Source organism: Ranitomeya imitator, chromosome 1 (genome assembly GCF_032444005.1).
Source record: "Ranitomeya imitator isolate aRanImi1 chromosome 1, aRanImi1.pri, whole genome shotgun sequence".
Taxonomy (NCBI): Eukaryota; Metazoa; Chordata; class Amphibia; order Anura; family Dendrobatidae; genus Ranitomeya; species Ranitomeya imitator.
This window is the reverse complement of record NC_091282.1, coordinates 1,222,994,800-1,223,013,154: the sequence shown is the minus strand read 5'-3', so window position 1 is coordinate 1,223,013,154 and position 18,355 is coordinate 1,222,994,800. Positions and strand designations below refer to the sequence as shown.

The following is an 18,355-nucleotide window of genomic DNA, read 5'->3' as shown; positions in this document are numbered from 1 at the left end:
CACCTCTCGTGTCTCCCCTTTTCCTCATAGTCTGTAGCTTGCGAGCAGCAGGGCCCTCACTCCTCCTGGTATCTGTTGTGAACTGTGATTTCTGTTATGCTGTAATGTCTATTGTCTGTACAAGTCCCCTCTATAATTTGTAAAGCGCTGCAGAATATGTTGGCGCTATATAAATAAAAATTATTATTATAGATAGATAGATAGATGATAGATAGATAAAGCCAAAATATGGGAAGAAGCACTCCAAAAATTATTTAAGGAATAAGGTGGACTTGGGTGCACATGGTGTGGCGATGTTTTGGTTCCCAAAATCATTTATTATGCATGATAAAGGCTCTTGGGAGCCAAAATGTCACCACACCATGTGGACCCAATAAAGTCCACCTTACTCTTTAAGTAATTTGTGGAGTGCTGCTCCCCATTTTTTGTCTTTATATATTTGACAAGTATACAGGTTGTTTGCCGGGAGATCAGCCACCTATTTGGAAAGTGTGCTGTTCCATTATTTCTAAAATAGATAATAGATAGATACAGTACATAGATAGAAAGATAATAGTTAAATAACAGTTATTGTTCCCACAATAAAAGTAACACACTATGAAATTTTCCTACAGATAGCGAGATCTGCATGAAATGCCAAAATGACGAATGGCCAAATGAGAAGAGAGACCAGTGTCTGCCTAAAGTGATGGAATTCATCTCTTACCAGAATGACACAATGGCTTCTGTATTTTCCTGTATCTCGGTCTTCGGATGTCTTGTGACCGGCTTCACATTTGGGATATTTATTTCCTACCGGGACACTCCTATTGTTAGAGCCAATAACCGGAACCTGAGTTACCTCCTCCTGGTCTCCATCTTTCTCAGCTTTCTCTCTGTGTTTTTGTTCCTTGGTCGTCCCAATGATGTGACTTGTAGATTACGTGAAACCAGTTTTGGATTTTTCTTCTCAGTAGCCGTCTCTTCACTTCTCGCCAAGACTGTCATGGTTTGTGTTGCTTTTAAGTCCACCAAGCCTGGAAGCGCCTGGAGAAAATGGCTGAATGTGAAACTGCCCTATACCATAGTGTTGTTGTGTTCATTCCTTCAGGTTGTAATCTGTGTTTTGTGGTTGTCTATTTCTCCCCCATTCCAAGATCTGGACTCTGAGACTTATCCTGGGATTCTCATTATTCAGTGTAATGAAGGCTCAGATATCTGGTTCTACTCCATGTTGGGTTATCTGGGGCTCCTGGCAGCTATGAGCTTTGTTCTGGCTTTCATGGTGAGGACATTACCGGACAGTTTCAATGAGGCCAAGTACATCACCTTCAGCATGCTGGTGTTCCTCAGTGTCTGGATTTCCATGATCCCGGCTTATCTGAGCACCAGAGGGAAGAACATGGTGGCTGTGGAGATATTTGCAGTGATGGCTTCCAGTGCTGGACTTTTAGGTTGTGTGTTTTTCCCTAAATGTTTTATTATTTTGTTTAAATCTGGAATGAATAATAAAACGGAGCTGCTCAGAAAAAGAAAGGAATGACTGCACAATATTAGGAACCACTGATAATAGTGACTAATTCTGTACATTAGACCCATAGAAACCATTTTACAGTAAGATGTAAGATTCTCTATCAACCTGTGTATGAAATAAACATATAAAAATGTATTATCCCGTTATCTCCATTAATTGATGTATTTATCAGGACTTCCCATATTTGTATTAGAGTTTGGGAAATGTAGAAATTTCTCTGCGGTTTTGGTAAATTATCTGCTTCCTCCTCAAAGAGAATCTTTTTCCAGTTTCTCCATGTTAAACTGGACTCAACATGGAATAGCGGCAGCAGAGCTGAACACAACACAGCTTTTATCTTATAATTTCTCATCTCTATTGTGGAGATATGAGTTTAGAAATATAGGTTATAATTTATGAAGAGCACAAATGGGCATCACCAGAGCATTTCTCTGGGAGCGTGCAGGAAAAGAAGGAACATGTCTCTAGAATGTTAACGGAACATGCTTTCTCCTATGAGATGTAATGACAGATAGTCCTGCTGTCAACCCTGATCTCTGCCTAAAATCTACTGCAGAATGTGATGAGAAACATCTTTAGCTTTAATCTCTCATCAGTGAGTGTGGGAGAAGGAATTACAGCTGCACTGACAGTCCATTGAGGGGAGAGCTGCAACTGCAGAAGTGTTTGTAATCACAACCAGCCCAATTCTACTCCCTTTTCCCTCTCACTGACTGCTGTGAAATGAAAGTTAGAGGTGTTTGTAATGAGATTCAGATCTTTTTTATACTCCACAGTAGCTGCAGAGATCAGGGCGGAGAGCAGGGCTCCCTATCATTAGACCCTGCAGGAGAAGGCATGTTCTTCTGATGTTCTGCGGACATGTTCTTTTTTCCCCAGCATGTCAATCCTGCTTATGATTGCTCAGTGTCATACAGGGGAAAAAGTACAAACCCCCCTGTCACGATATGGTATGAAATATCATATAATTAGTTTCTCTTGTTAGCAGGCTGCGGGCTAAAAAGCCCCCCTTCCCTTTCACTCAGCCAAGAGCTGCCTTGCCAATGTACATGGGGGAAGAGCGTTTTATTGTCTAATGGAATTTTTACGACCAGGTTAGAATCTTCCTCCAGCAAGAACTGGATTCTAAGTCTCTAGAACACATGGAAGTTCTTTGTTTTGTTTTTGTAAGATATTACGCAAACCGTTTACGTTAAAAACACAAAAATATATATTCTTAACCTCCCTCGGTGGATCTACCCATCCCTCGAAACACAGGCTTCTAACTCCATCTAGTAAAGAAGTAGGGATTTCTCTGTAAATATGTATCCCAGATAGGACATATTTGATCTCATTAGAATGCCCACGTTAATCCGAGATGAATGCTGGGTTTGTTATGACTATGATATGTTTTGTAGCGGAGTTATAGAAATTAGATATAGGTTAGGGAAAAAGTTAGTTAACTGAAGAGGTAGGAGGGACGAGGTGATTAAACCCCTTTCTGGGATGTTACAGGCTCCAGCTATAACTGTCTGCCCAGATCCGCAGCTCAGACTTCTGACCTTTTTCCCTTGAGAGCCCGGAGCACGTCCATTGAACTGGGACGTAGGTTTGCCTGCAATGCAATGAACTGAGAACATGTGAGTGTTATCTTTTCTCCTGTAATCCCTGTATGTTTTAATTACCTTGTACATATTTGCAATTGTCTCATTTGTAACATCATTTGTAAAATATTTTGATAAAACACTGCCTGAAACTTTTGATGGGGTATATTATTTAATACTAGTTCGTTCTTCTGTTCTAAACCGTACCCTAAGTCTCGTGAAGGGAATTACGCTACTGTTATTTTTGGGTTAGCTTCGGACCCGTTTAATCGAAGCTGGTGGCAGCGATAGTGTGCAGACTTTTGGGTGATGCTGTAGCGACTGCGGCGTTGATAATTATTGTTCCTGCCTGAGTGGGAGTAGTTCATCGTGTCGCTGCAGCGTGCCCAATAGCCAGTACATAGCAGGCAGCCTGTCTGGCGACTAGTTACCCTGGGTGCAGTACCTAATCTGACCTGAGAGTAAGGGGGGCGCCAGAGAGCTGCAAGTGTTGAGTGGAATTGTAAGCGGGAAATACATAAATCCCTGCAGTTCGTGGTATATTGAAGAGCAGTGGGATACCTAAAACAAGCCCCTGCTGTAAACTAAGAGGTCAATAGCCTTACATAGTAACATAGTAACATAGTTAGTAAGGCCGAAAAAAGACATTTGTCCATCCAGTTCAGCCTATATTCCATCATAATAAATACCCAGATCTACGTCCTTCTACAGAACCTAATAATTGTATGATACAATATTGTTCTGCTCCAGGAAGACATCCAGGCCTCTCTTGAACCCCTCGACTGAGTTCGCCATCACCACCTCCTCAGGCAAGCAATTCCAGATTCTCACTGCCCTAACAGTAAAGAATCCTCTTCTATGTTGGTGGAAAAACCTTCTCTCCTCCAGATGCAAAGAATGCCCCCTTGTGCCCGTCACCTTCCTTGGTATAAACAGATCCTCAGCGAGATATTTGTATTGTCCCCTTATATACTTATACATGGTTATTAGATCGCCCCTCAGTCGTCTTTTTCCTAGACTAAATAATCCTAATTTCGCTAATCTATCTGGGTATTGTAGTTCTCCCATCCCCTTTATTAATTTTGTTGCCCTCCTTTGTACTCTCTCTAGTTCCATTATATCCTTCCTGAGCACCGGTGCCCAAAACTGGACACAGTACTCCATGTGCGGTCTAACTAGGGATTTGTACAGAGGCAGTATAATGCTCTCATCATGTGTATCCAGACCTCTTTTAATGCACCCCATGATCCTGTTTGCCTTGGCAGCTGCTGCCTGGCACTGGCTGCTCCAGGTAAGTTTATCATTAACTAGGATCCCCAAGTCCTTCTCCCTGTCAGATTTACCCAGTGGTTTCCCGTTCAGTGTGTAATGGTGATATTGATTCCCTCTTCCCATGTGTATAACCTTACATTTATCATTGTTAAACCTCATCTGCCACCTTTCAGCCCAAGTTTCCAACTTATCCAGATCCATCTGTAGCAGAATACTATCTTCTCTTGTATTAACTGCTTTACATAGTTTTGTATCATCTGCAAATATCGATATTTTACTGTGTAAACCTTCTACCAGATCATTAATGAATATGTTGAAGAGAACAGGTCCCAATACTGACCCCTGCGGTACCCCACTGGTCACAGCGACCCAGTTAGAGACTATACCATTTATAACCACCCTCTGCTTTCTATCACTAAGCCAGTTACTAACCCATTTACACACATTTTCCCCCAGACCAAGCATTCTCATTTTGTGTACCAACCTCTTGTGCGGCACGGTATCAAACGCTTTGGAAAAATCGAGATATACCACGTCCAATGACTCACCGTGGTCCAGTCTATAGCTTACCTCTTCATAAAAACTGATTAGATTGGTTTGACAGGAGCGATTTCTCATAAACCCATGCTGATATGGAGTTAAACAGTTATTCTCATTGAGATAATCCAGAATAACATCCCTCAGAAACCCTTCAAATATTTTACCAACAATAGAGGTTAGACTTACTGGCCTATAATTTCCAGGTTCACTTTTAGAGCCCTTTTTGAATATTGGCACCACATTTGCTATGCGCCAATCCTGCGGAACAGACCCTGTCTCTATAGAGTCCCTAAAAGTAAGAAATAATGGTTTATCTATTACATTACTTAGTTCTCTTAGTACTCGTGGGTGTATGCCATCCGGACCCGGAGATTTATCTATTTTAATCTTATTTAGCCGGTTTCGCACCTCTTCTTGGGTTAGATTGGTGACCCTTAATATAGGGTTTTCATTGTTTCTTGGGATTTCACCTAGCATTTCATTTTCCACCGTGAATACCGTGGAGAAGAAGGTGTTTAATATGTTGTGTGTGTTGTTTCATCACATTGTGGAGTGGAGGGATAACTAAGATAAGCCCCCCTGCACATGTGATAGCCATCTGTTGGCCTAAAGTCACCCCGACCCATGCCGTAGGGGTGACGGTCACGGTGTGAATCGCGACAAATTGGTGGCAAGGCGGTGGGATATTAGAGCATTAGTGATTTGGTTTGAGCAATTATTCCTCTCACTAAAAACTTGCAGAAAGTTCTTGCGAGGACTCTGCGCAAATAAGTTTGGAGAACGAACTCAGTGTTTATTAGTCTTGAGACAATTGTGTACTGGTAATTATCCCCTCCCTTTCTCCTCGTTTTTCTATCCTATCTTTTATTTGGCAACCATGGCTGCGAAAGGGGAAGCCTGGTACACCCAGCAGAAGAAGGACTTTCTTGCTGGGATATGCACGTGCCATGGCCTGAACCCCCAGGGTAAGACCAAGACTCAAATGGTCGCTGAACAGGTGCAATTTGAAGCAGACCAAGCCAGGCCACAGAGCCCAGAGGCCGCAGAAGCCAGCACAAGCGAACATGGTGCTGCAGCAGAGGTCCAACCACTGAATACGGGCCCTACTGGCAACCAGGGGGGTGCAGACCTCCTCCTGCAGCTGGCTCTGCAACAATGCGCCGCAGATGACCTAGAGGGACGTCAGCAGCTGATTCAGCAATACCATGAGCGAGCCGAGCGAGAGGCCCAGGCCCAGCGAGCCGAGCAGCAAGCGGAGCGGGAGTACCAGCTGCAGTTAGCCCAACTGCAAATGCAGGGTCTTCCCAGTCCAGCCGTGAGCCCAGCAGCGCTCATACACCGAAGCCCCGGCCCGAGCACTTTCCTGTGATGGAAAAGGCTGGTGACTTGGACACGTTTCTGCGGGCATTTGAGAAAGCCTGCAGACAGTACCGGCTGCCTACAGATGAATGGGCACGATACCTGACACCAGGGCTGAGAGGCAAAGCTCTGGAGGCGTCTGCTGCCCTCCCTCAAGAACAAGATGGTGACTATAAGGCCATCAAGCAGGCTCTGATAGCCAAGTACCAGCTTACACCCGAGGTGTACCGTAGAAAGTTCCGGACCCTCTAACGTGGCCCACACAACAGTTACAGTGATGTGGTGCATGGACTGGGGACCCACTTTGACCAGTGGACCCAAGGACTGTCAGTGACCACATTTGCACAGCTGCGAGACCTGATGATCAAAGACCAGTTCTTTCATCTTTGCCCAGCTGAGGTGCGACAGTTTGTGATGGACAGAGAACCCAAAGACGTGACGAAAGCAGCGCAGATTGCTGATGCTTATGAGGCCAACCGTAGATCGGAAGTGCGGAAGCCAGTCACCACCAGCTGGAGAGGGGGTAAGCCTGCAACCAACGCCAGTACCCCTGCCAGCCAACACAAAAAAGGTCCTGGCCCCGTGGCAGACAACACCAGACCTACCACCGAACCTCGCAAGTGTTACTTCTGCAATCAGACTGGTCATCTCAGTCCCTCCTGTCCAGACAAGCAGAAGAACACCCCAGCCAAGGCCCCAGGGCCTAATGCAGCAGTTCTTTTGGTGGGTGGTGTGGTTGGGAGGGTGTGTGACAACGTACAGCACGTCACGGTGGGAGGCCATGTGGCTACAGGTCTCAAGGACACCGGGGCTGAACGAACCCTCATCCGACCCCAACTGGCGGCCCCTAAAGAAATCATTCCGGGGAAAACCCTAAATGTCACTGGGATTGGGGGCATCAGCTGTCCCTTACCAATGGCCCGGGTTTATATTGATTGGGGTGCTGGGAGCGGGGTGAAGGAAGTGGGGCTGTCTGATAATTTGCCCACTGATGTTTTGTTGGGGACTGATTTGGGGAGGATGGTTGCATACTACGTCCCTGACACCCCTCCCCAATCTGCTAATAAGTGTAACGTTAACCCTGATGATGATGATGATGATGATGATGATGGGAAATCGCATGTGTTACCTGACCATGCCTTATCTTGTAATGATGCATCTAATAACCATTTTTTCCCTAGGATTGATGATGAAAATGTTGTACCTGTGCCAACTGAACCTGATAATGATTTTTCTGTGAAGGTTAATGTGTTCATAGGTACAGGCGTGCCCAACCACGTCGCTCTGCGGAGTGAGACGGCTGAGGAACCCCTAACAGGGGCAAGTGTCGGTGCTACAGGAAATGGGGAGATGCTTGGGAACCGTGAGGAAGGTGATGCCATGAAAGTGACCAGTGCCACCGAGGAAGGTAATTGGCCCAAAAGTAGCACTGCCCCTGGAGTGTTGGGGGTGGATGGGGAGGTAGAGCCCATAGCAGCGCCGGCTGATGGGCCTGTAGAAACCCCTGGGAAGACAGCCTACGTAGCTGCTGTCACCCGCAGTCAGAGTGCCTGAAACGCAGATAACTGTCTGCCTTCCGGAGCCTCCTCAGTCATCACTGTGACTGAACCAGAGGTGGACCCAGAGCAGGTCCAAGAGGGTTCCCGTGGGGAAGGGACCCTGACATCGCTTCTGGCTTCCCCTAGCCAGGAGTTTCAGGCCGCTCTGCACACAGATGCGAGCCTAGAGAGCTTGAGACAACTCATCGGGACGTGCTTCTCCAAGACTGATAAGGAGAGGGTGTTCTGGGAACGAGGAAGGTTGTACCGGGAGACAGTACCCGTAGAATCACAAAAGGAGTGGTTGAGGGAAAGACAGCTGGTCGTCCCGCAGCAATTCCAGGGTGAGTTGTTGCAGATTGCCCATGAGATCCCACTAGCTGGATACTTGGGGATTAGCAAAACTAAGGCCCGGCTGTCTCAACACTTCTATTGGCCTAAGATGGGGACAGATGTGTCAAACTACTGCCGCTCCTGCATCACTTGTCAAAGAGTGGGGAAGGCGGAGCCTGCTCTTAAGGCAACACTGATCCCTTTACCAGTGATAGAGGAGCCTTTCCAAAGAATCGCGGTGGACATTGTGGGCCCGCTGGCCGTCCCCAGCAGCTCTCGAAAGCGATATATCCTTACTGTGGTAGACTACGCTACCCGGTACCCAGAGGCAGTAGCTCTGTCCTCAACTAGGGCAGATAAGGTGGCGGATGCCCTGTTGGCCATCTTTTCACGTGTAGGATTTCCCAGGGAAATGCTTACTGATCAAGGGACCCAATTTATGTCTCGCCTAATGGAGGCTCTCTGTAAGAGGATGTAGGTGAAGCACCTGGTATCGAGTGCGTATCACCCACAGACCAATGGCTTGTGTGAACGCTTTAATGGTACCCTCAAACAAATGCTACGCATGCTGGTTGAGACACAAGGGCGCGACTGGGAGCGGTACCTCCCACACCTGCTGTTCTCTTACCGAGAGGTTCCGCAGGCCTCGACGGGGTTCTTCCCCTTCGAGCTCCTGTACGGCAGGCGAGTCCGTGGACCCCTTGGGTTGGTAAGAGAATCCTGGGAAGAGGAGCCGAACCCTTCTGAAGTGTCCATAGTGGAGTATGTCATGCGCTTTCGTGACAAGATGCAGACCTTGACACAGTTGGTGCATGACAACATGATGCAGGCTCAGGCTGACCAGAAGCACTGGTACCACCAGAACGCCCGGGAGTGGACCTACCACGTTGGTCAAAAGGTGTGGGTGCTGGTCCCCGTACCAACGGAAAAGCTTCAGGCAGCCTGGGAGGGCCCGTACGTCGTCCACCAACAGCTCAACCGGGTCACCTACGTGGTCACGCTTGACCACGCTCGGGGTAGGCGAAAGGCCTTTCACGTCAACATGATGAAGGCTCATTACGAACGTGAACCTTTCGTCCTACCGGTCTGCAGCGTGCCCGAAGACGGGGAGGAAGACAACCTCCTGGACATGCTGGCCCAAGCCAAGGCCAATGGGTCCATCGAGGACGTGGAGGTAAGCACCTCGTTAACTGAACCCCAGTGGTTGCAGTTGCAAACCACACTGGAACCCTTCCGGGTCGTGTTCTCAAACCGACCTGGGAGGACTAAGTTAGCAGTCCACGAGGTGGACACCGGGAATCACTCCCCACAACGGCGAACACCCTATCGAATCTCTGACCAGGTGCAGCAGATTATGCACCAAGAGATCGATGAGATGTTACAGCTGGGCATCACCTGTAGTTTTCGTGCCAAAGAAGGACCGGACCACCCGGTTCTGCGTGGACTACAGGGGGCTCAACGCCATCACAGCCTCTGACGCGCACCCAATGCCGCGCATCGAGGAGCTGCTGGATAGGTTAGCTGGCGCAAATTACCTAACAATAATGGATCTGAGTAGAGGATAATGGCAGATTCCCCTGAGCCCCGAGGCGCAGGAGAAGTCCGCCTTTATCACACCCTTCGGACTGTACGAGTCCACGGTCATGCCCTTCGGCATGAAGAATGCCCCTGCCACTTTCCAGCGGATAATCAACCTCCTGCTTCAGGGACTGGAGAAGTATGCCGTGGCGTACTTGGATGACACTGCCATCTTCAGTTCCTCCTTGGAGGAACACCTGCAGCATCTCGAGGAGGTGCTCAGGCGAATTCACCAAGCAGGACTGACTATCAAGCCGGGAAAGTGCCAGATGGGCATGAGGGAGGTCCACTACCTGGAGCACCGGATAGGCGGAAACACCCTAAAGCCAGAGCCTGAGAAAGTGGGCGCGATCGTGAACTGGCCCACTCCCGTGACCAAGAAACAGGTGATGTCCTTCCTGGGCACTGCAGGGTACTATAGGCGCTTCGTACAGCACTATAGTAGCCTGGCAAAACCTTTGACGGACCTCACCAGGAAGAAGCTACCCCACATCGTCAACTGGACAGATGGCTGTGAGGGGGCCTTCCAGGCGTTGACAACCGCACTGCGCAACGCCCCTGTGTTGAAATCAGTCGACAGCAGTCGACCGTTCTTGGTGCAGACCGACGCCAGCGAGTTTGGCCTTGGTGCTGTGCTCAGCCAGGTTGACTCGGAGGACCAAGAGCACCCGGTGTTATACCTGAGCCGGAAACTTTTGCCGAGGGAAGTGGCCTACTCCACCATCGAGAAGGAGTGCCTGGCCATAGTCTGGGCCCTGCAGCGCTTGCAGCCCTACTTGTACGGTTGCCCCTTCACTGTGGTGACCAACCACAACCATCTGCGCTGGCTAAACGCCATGTGTGGAACCAATGGCAGGTTGCTACGTTGGAGCCTTGCCCTTCAGCAGTTTGACTTCACCATTGAACACAAAATGGGCAAAGGGCATGGGAATGCAGATGGACTGTCCCGCCAGGGTGAACACACTGAGGTGCGCATGGAGGCATACCGTGGGGTTCTACCTCCCTAGCGCACATCAAAAGGGGGAGGTGTCACGATATGGTATGAAATATCATATAATTAGTTTATAAATACTGCCTCTGTACAAATCCCTAGTTAGACCGCACATGGAGTACTGTGTCCAGTTTTGGGCACCGGTGCTCAGGAAGGATATAATGGAACTAGAGAGAGTACAAAGGAGGGCAACAAAATTAATAAAGGGGATGGGAGAACTACAATACCCAGATAGATTAGCGAAATTAGGATTATTTAGTCTAGAAAAAAGACGACTGAGGGGCGATCTAATAACCATGTATAAGTATATAAGGGGACAATACAAATATCTCGCTGAGGATCTGTTTATACCAAGGAAGGTGACGGGCACAAGGGGGCATTCTTTGCGTCTGGAGGAGAGAAGGTTTTTCCACCAACATAGAAGAGGATTCTTTACTGTTAGGGCAGTGAGAATCTGGAATTGCTTGCCTGAGGAGGTGGTGATGGCGAACTCAGTCGAGGGGTTCAAGAGAGGCCTGGATGTCTTCCTGGAGCAGAACAATATTGTATCATACAATTATTAGGTTCTGTAGAAGGACGTAGATCTGGGTATTTATTATGATGGAATATAGGCTGAACTGGATGGACAAATGTCTTTTTTCGGCCTTACTTACTAACTATGTTACTATGTTACTATGTTAGTTTCTCTTGTTAGCAGGCTGTGGGCTAAAAAGCCCCCCTTCCCTTTCACTCAGCCAAGAGCTGCCTTGCCAATGTACAAGTAGGAAGAGCGTTTTATTGCCTAAAGGAATTTTTACGACCAGGTTAGAATCTTCCTCCAGCAAGAACTGGATTCTAAGTCTCTAGAACACATGGAAGTTCTTTGTTTTGTTTTTGTAAGATATTACGCAAACCGTTTACGTTAAGAACATGAAAATATATATTCTTAACCTCCCTCGGTGGATCTACCCATCCCTCGAAACACGGGCTTCTAACTCCATCTAGTAAAGAAGTAGGGACTTCTCTGTAAATATGTATCCCAGATAGGATATATTTGATCTCATTAGAATGCCCACGTTAATCTGAGATGAATGCTGGGTTTGTTATGATTATGACTATGACATGTTTTGTAGCGGAGTTATAGAAATTAGATATAGGTTAGGGAAAAAGTTAGTTAACTGAAGAGGTAGAAGGGACGAGGTGATCCAACCCCTTTCTGGGATGTTACAGGCTCCAGCTATAACTGTCTGCCCAGATCCCCAGCTCAGACTTCTGACCTTTTTCCCTGGAGAGCCCTGAGGATGTCCAATGAACTGGGACGTATGGTTGCCTGCAATGCAATGAACTGAGAACATGTGAGTGTTATCTTTTCTCCTGTAATCCCTTTATGTTATAATTACCTTGTACATATTTGCAATTGTCTCATTTGTAACATCATTTGTAAAATATTTTGATAAAACACTGCCTGAAACTTTTGATGGGGTATATTATTTAATACTAGTTTGTTCTCCTGTTCTGAACCGTACCCTAAGTCTCCTGAAGGGAATTACGCTACTGTTGTTTTTTTGTTAGCTTCGGACCCATTTAATCGAAGCTGGTGGCAGCGATAGTGTGCAGACTTTTGGGTGATGCTGTAGCGACTGCGGCGTTGATAATTATTGTTCCTGCCTGAGTGGGAGTAGTTCATCGTGTCGCTGCAGCGTGCCCAATAGCCAGTACATAGCAGGCAGCCTGTCTGGCGACTAATTACCCTGGGTGCAGTACCTAATCTGACCTGAGAGTAAGGGGGGCGCCAGAGAGCTGCAAGTGTTATACATAAATCCCTGCAGTTTGTGGTATATTGAAGAGCAGTGGGATACCTAAAATAAGCCCCTGCTATAAACTAAGAGGTCAATAGCCTTGTGTGTGTTATTTCATCACATTGTGGAGTGGAGGGATAACTAAGATAAGCCCCCCTGCACATGTGATAGCCGTCTGTTGGCCTAAAGTCACCCCGACCCGTGCCATAGGGGTGACAGTCATGGTCAGGGATTCCTGACACCCCCAGAGGGGAATCTCTGCTAATGCTCCATTGGGCTTATAATAAATGATAGCCTAAACTTCACAACCTACTGTCTACGTAATGGGGAGGAGAAATTAAAGAAGTTGTCCACTACAATAATTTTTTTTTTCATAAATCTTGCTATTATGTGCCACTGAAAACATCCCCTGTGTTTATTTTAGCAATATTACCTTTTATCTTACTGTAGCTGACAGGGCCGGACTGAGCATCGGCACTTCTGGCAAATGCCAGAAGGGCCGGTGCCTGTAGTGGGCTGCATTGTCAGCTGCGTTGTTAGTGCTGGTTTAATCGGGATACCCACACTGTGCTAAAGCCTGTATACCTGCCTTAGTTATTATATTCTTTTGCCCCACTTCTGTCTTATCTGCATCCGCCTCTTCTCAGTGTGTGTTATTTTGGTGATTCACTTCCGCCCCTCCCCCCTGCCCCACTTCTGTCCTGCACAGTGTACTCGCTCTCCACACTTCTGATCTGCAATCACAGCATGACATCATTTTCTCCAGCATGAGCGGTTTATTCAAACCAGGCTTGCTGAGTCTGACAGGTCCTGCATCTTCAGCAGCAGCAGATGGACGCCTGTCTCCCCTGACCTGTGAGTGCTTGAGACTAGGGTTGAGCGAAACGGATCGGTCATTTTCATAAGTCGCCGACTTTTGGCAAAGTCGGGTTTCATATGACGCGTTCAGCGCCATTTCTCAGCCAATGAAGGTGGACGCAGAGTGTGGGCAGCGTGATGACATAGGTCCTGGTCCCCACCATCTTAGAGAAGGGCATGGCAGTGATTGGCTTGCTTTCAGCAGCATCACAGGGGCTATAAAGGGGCGTGCACGCCGACCGCCATATTACTGCTGCTGATCTGAGCATAGGGAGAGGTTGTTGCCGCTTCGTCAGAAGCAGGGATAGCGTTAGGCAGGGTCCATTAACCCCCAAACCACTTGTGCTGTAGCGATTTCCACTGTCCAACACCATCTTTTCTTTGCAGGGACAGTGGAGGCTAGATTTTTCTTCATCAGCTCTGTAGCTTATTGGGCTGCCCTAGAAGGCTCCCTGATAGCTGCATTGCTGTTTGAAAAAAGCAGTTGGTTTGCACAGCGGCGTACAAAGCACAAATCCTGTTGCTCCTTCCTTTCTGCACAGCTATCTTGTTTGTTCACACTTTTGACTTTTGTGTGCAGCAGTCCTTTTTTATTGCTGCCTGCCATACTTTTCTGAGATTACTGTAGGGAGATAGTAATTGTAGTACAGTCCCTTTTTTTTTTTTATATACATCTTCAAGCCACTTTCTGCCACAGAAACTGTACTGTAATACAGTGGGCCTGATTTATTCACTGGTCTCCCATATAAAAAAAAGAGGTGGAGATTAATATTGGCAAATCTGCATCTGTGCCAGTCCTGTCTGTGGTATCTGTCACTCATTTTCTGCCACAGAAACTATACTGTAATACAGTGGGCCTCATTTATTCACTAGTCTCTCCCATATAAAAAAGGGGAGATTAATATTGGCAAATCTGTGCATCTGTGCCTGTCCAGTCTGTGGTATCTGTCTGTCATTTTCTGCCACAGAAACAATACTGTAAAACAGTGGGCCAGATTTATTCACTAGTCTCCCATAAAAAAAGGAGGAGATTAATATTGGCAAATCTGTGCATCTGTGCCAGTCCAGTCTGTGTTACCTGTCAGTCATTTTCTGCCACAGAAATTATACTGTAAAACAGTGGGCCAGATTTATTCACTAGTCTTTCATATAAAAACAAAAAAGGGAGATTAATATTGGCAAATCTGTGCCAGGGGAGATTTTTATTTCCAGTGTGTGCATCTGCGTCAGTCCTGTTAGTGGCATATCTGTCATCCACTGTCTGCCACTGAAACTGTGTACTGTAATACAGTGGGCCTGATTTTCCCTGCAGTCTCACACACCTTTAAAGAGAGATTTAAATTCACAACAAGTTTACGTACACCTTGAAACTGGTTTTACAGTACCAAATACCGTTTGTTAGTTTGGTTACATATTTCCAAGAAAGAGAAAGTCTGGTGGAAGAGGTCGTGGCCATGGGCGGTCATTGCCAGCTGGTAATGATGGTAGTGGTGGTGGAGCATCAGGTGGTCGTGGGAAAAGCAATATAGCAACTAAATCTCGAGTTGTTCAGCCACCGTCATCGTCTGGCTACACAAGGCCTCGAACGCTCCCTTTTCTGGGAGTAGGAAAACCGCTTTTAAAGCCGGAGCAGCAGGAACAAGTTTTGGCTTTCCTTGCTGACTCTGCCTCTAGCTCTTTTGCCTCCTCTTCGGAAAGTGCAAAATGTAAAAGCAGCATGTCGTCAGTGGATGTTCCCGGTCAGGGACAAGTCGCTTCCTTGCGTTCTTCACCCAGAACCAAGATCAAAATGATCAGTGCAAAGTCATCTGTAAGAAATGCTCAAGGACCTTCAGCAAAGGTCAGAATGTTAAAGATCTAAATACAAGTTGCATGCGTAGACATGTAACCACCATGCACTTGCAAGCCCTCTCACATTGAAGCTAGTCAGCAACGCTACATCCCTTCCCTCACTGTAAGCCCACCATTTACCACACCACCTGCAGCAAATGTGGAGGTTTTGTTGCAAGGCCAAAGCAGTCAGGGAATCACCAGGTTCTTGGTAGGAAACACTGTATGTAGGCCAACAGCAAATATACCATCACCAACCCTCTCTCAGTCTGCCATGTCCACCGGCACCCCCCGCTAGTTCCACCATATGCAGCTCTCCAGTCCAGCTCACCCTACAAGAGATTCTCGTTAGGTAAAGGTAGTACTCATCCTCTCATCCACATACACAGGGTTTGAACGCCCACATTGCTAGACTAATCTCATTAGAGAGGATGCCCTACCGGTTAGTTGAAAGCGAAGCTTTCAAAACCCTGATGGACTACGCTGTACCACACTACGAGCTACCCAGTCGACACTTCTTTTCGAGAAAAGTTATCCCAGCCCTCCACCAGCATGTAAAAGACTGCATTGTCCATGCACTCAGGCAATCTGTGAGTAGAAAGGTGCACCTGACAACAGATGCATAGACCAGTAGGCACGGCCAGGGGTGTTACGTGTCCATCACGGCACACTGGGTTAATGTGGTGGATGCAGGGTCCAAAGGGGACAGCAATATTGGGACAGTTCTGCCTAGCCCACGGTCTAGGAAACAGTTGGCTGTAGGCGTTCGCCCCCCCTCCTCCTCGTTCTCCAGCAGAAGCTAGAGCTCGTCCACAGACCGCAGTCGCACGACCACTCCATCCGCAGCTGCCACTGTTGCACACGAGGTCTCCCATTATGGAACAGCTAGTGGCAAGCGTCAGCAGACTGTATTGGCAATGAAGTGTTTGGGCGACAACAGACACACCGCGGAAGTTCTGTCTGAGTTCTTGCAGCAAGAAACTCAGTCATGGCTGGGCAGTGTACATCTTGAGGCAGGCAAGGTAGTGAGTGATAACGGAAGGAATTTTATGGCTGCCATAGCCCTTTCACAACTGAAACACATTCCTTGCGTGGCTCACACCTTAACTTGGTGGTGCAGTGCTTCTTGAAAAGTTATCTGGGGTTACCCGACCTGCTCCTGAAGGTGCGAAGACTTTACTCGCACATCCGCCGTTCGTCCGTACACTCCAGCCGTATGAAGAACCATCAGCGATCTTTGAACCTTCCCCAGCATCGCCTAATCATCGAAGTTGCAACAAGGTGGAACTCCACACTGCACATGCTTCAGAGACTGTGCGAACAGAGGCGTGCTGTTATGTATTTGTTAGAAGATACACATACACGGGCAGGCAGTTGGATGGCAGACATGGAGTTGTCAGGTGTGCAGTGGTCGAAGCTACAAGACCTTTGTCAAGTCCTTCAGTGTTTTGAGGCATGCACACGGCTGGTTAGTGCAGACAATGCCATAATAAGCATGAGCATCCCCCTAATGCGTCTGCTGATGCAAAGTTTGATGCACATAAAGGAGCAGGCGTCTGCAGCCGAGGACGAGGGAAGCCATGATGACAGTCAGCCATTGTCTGGTCAGGGAAGTCTACTGGACGAGGTGGCAGGCGAAGAGGAGGAGGACGAGGAGGATGATAGGGATGAATATTGTTTGTATGAGGAAGCTTCTCAGGGGGCAATAGAAACTGGTGGCGTTGCAAGGCCGGGTTCAGGGTTTTTGAGGGAGGCAAGTGACGTTGATTTGCCCGAAAGTGCTCCTCAACCCAGAACAATTGAATTGACAACTGGAACATTGGCCCACATGGCGGATTATGCCTTGCGTATCCTAAAAAGGGACCCCCGCCTTATAAAAATGATGACCGATGACGCTTACTGGTTGGCCTGCCTCCTGGATCCACGCTATAATGGGAAACTGCAAAACATCATGCCACATGAGAACCTTGAACAAATATTGGCAACCAAACAAGCAACTCTTGTTGACCGTTTGATTCAGGCATTCCCAGCACACATTGCCGGTGCTGGTTTTCACACAAGCTGCAGGGGGCAACAGGGCAGAGGTGTTAGAGGTGCACAAATCAGAAGTGGCGTTGGACAGAGGGGTTTTCTGACCAGGTTGTGGAGTGATTTTGCAATGACCACAGACAGGACAGGTACTGCAGCATCAATTCAAAGTGACAGGAGACAACATTTGTCGAGTATGGTTACTAACTATTTTTCCTCCCCTATCGATGTTCTCCCTCACCCGTCATTCCCATTTGATTACTGGGCATCCAAAATATACACCTGGCCTGAATTGGCCGAATATGCATTGCAGGAGCTCGCTTGCCCAGCTGCTAGTGTGCTATCAGAAAGAGTATTCAGTGCTGCTGGTTCAATACTGACCGAAAAAAGGACTCGTCTGGCTACCCAAAATGTTGATGATCTAACCTTCATTAAAATGAACCACTCATGGATTTCTAATTATTTTGCGCCACCTTTCCCGGCTGACTCCTAGCTTTCCTTTAAAAAGGTCTTGCTTTTGGACTGGTCTTACTGAGTGTTCCAATTTCTCCATTAGCAACTGCTGTATGTCCAGCATATGACACGTTTACACCTCCCTAAATGGACTGACTCCCCCCACGGGGCCGTGGTCTCGCCACTTTGCGAAAGCACCCGTGAGAGTGCAGTTTGTCTGAAGAGGTGGGTGTGCCCACTTTTGGTCGACGGCACTGGCTCCGTGTCCCTCATAAGTACAATGAAGTGTCTCTGGCGGTGGTGGAGCGCACCCAACGTCAGACACACCGTTGTAACATGAGGGGCCTTGGGCCAGTACCGCGGGGCGCGAGAGAGTGCCCTCCACCCCCAGCTCAAACTGTTCTCTACCACTTGCAAAATTATCTGTCACTGCTCCACCGCTGTTTAGTCTATGCGGCGAAATCCTTCAATGCCTGGCACTGACAATACCAATTTGTTGAGATGTATAATGCTACTTAAAATATTCAGTGGCCATGTCCTATATTTACACCAGTAAATACTTTGCGGCAAATAACAATGTCTGAAAGTCAGCAGAGGAGCCCACCCCTGTACCTAAGTATGCCACCCTTTTTTTGTTTTGTTTTGTTTTTTTGTGAGACGTTAACATCTTTGTACTATTTTGGAATACTAACTGTGTCAGA

At 47.4% G+C, this 18,355-nt stretch overlaps 1 protein-coding gene across 1 annotated transcript; it reads left to right on the top strand.

Annotated features, from left to right (window-relative positions):
- The first annotated feature begins 628 nt into the window (after positions 1-628).
- LOC138657226 (vomeronasal type-2 receptor 26-like) lies at positions 629-1,760 on the top strand. The gene has a single exon (XM_069744883.1). The coding sequence runs from the start codon at positions 629-631 to the stop codon at positions 1,520-1,522; it is 894 nt and encodes a 297-aa protein (XP_069600984.1). The 3' UTR covers positions 1,523-1,760.
- The last annotated feature ends 16,595 nt before the right edge of the window (positions 1,761-18,355 follow it).

Excerpts from the sequence above, each read along its gene's own strand:
- LOC138657226 (XM_069744883.1), top strand. The coding sequence starts at position 629 with ATGAAATGCCAAAATGACGAATGGCCAAATGAGAAGAGAGACCAGTGT.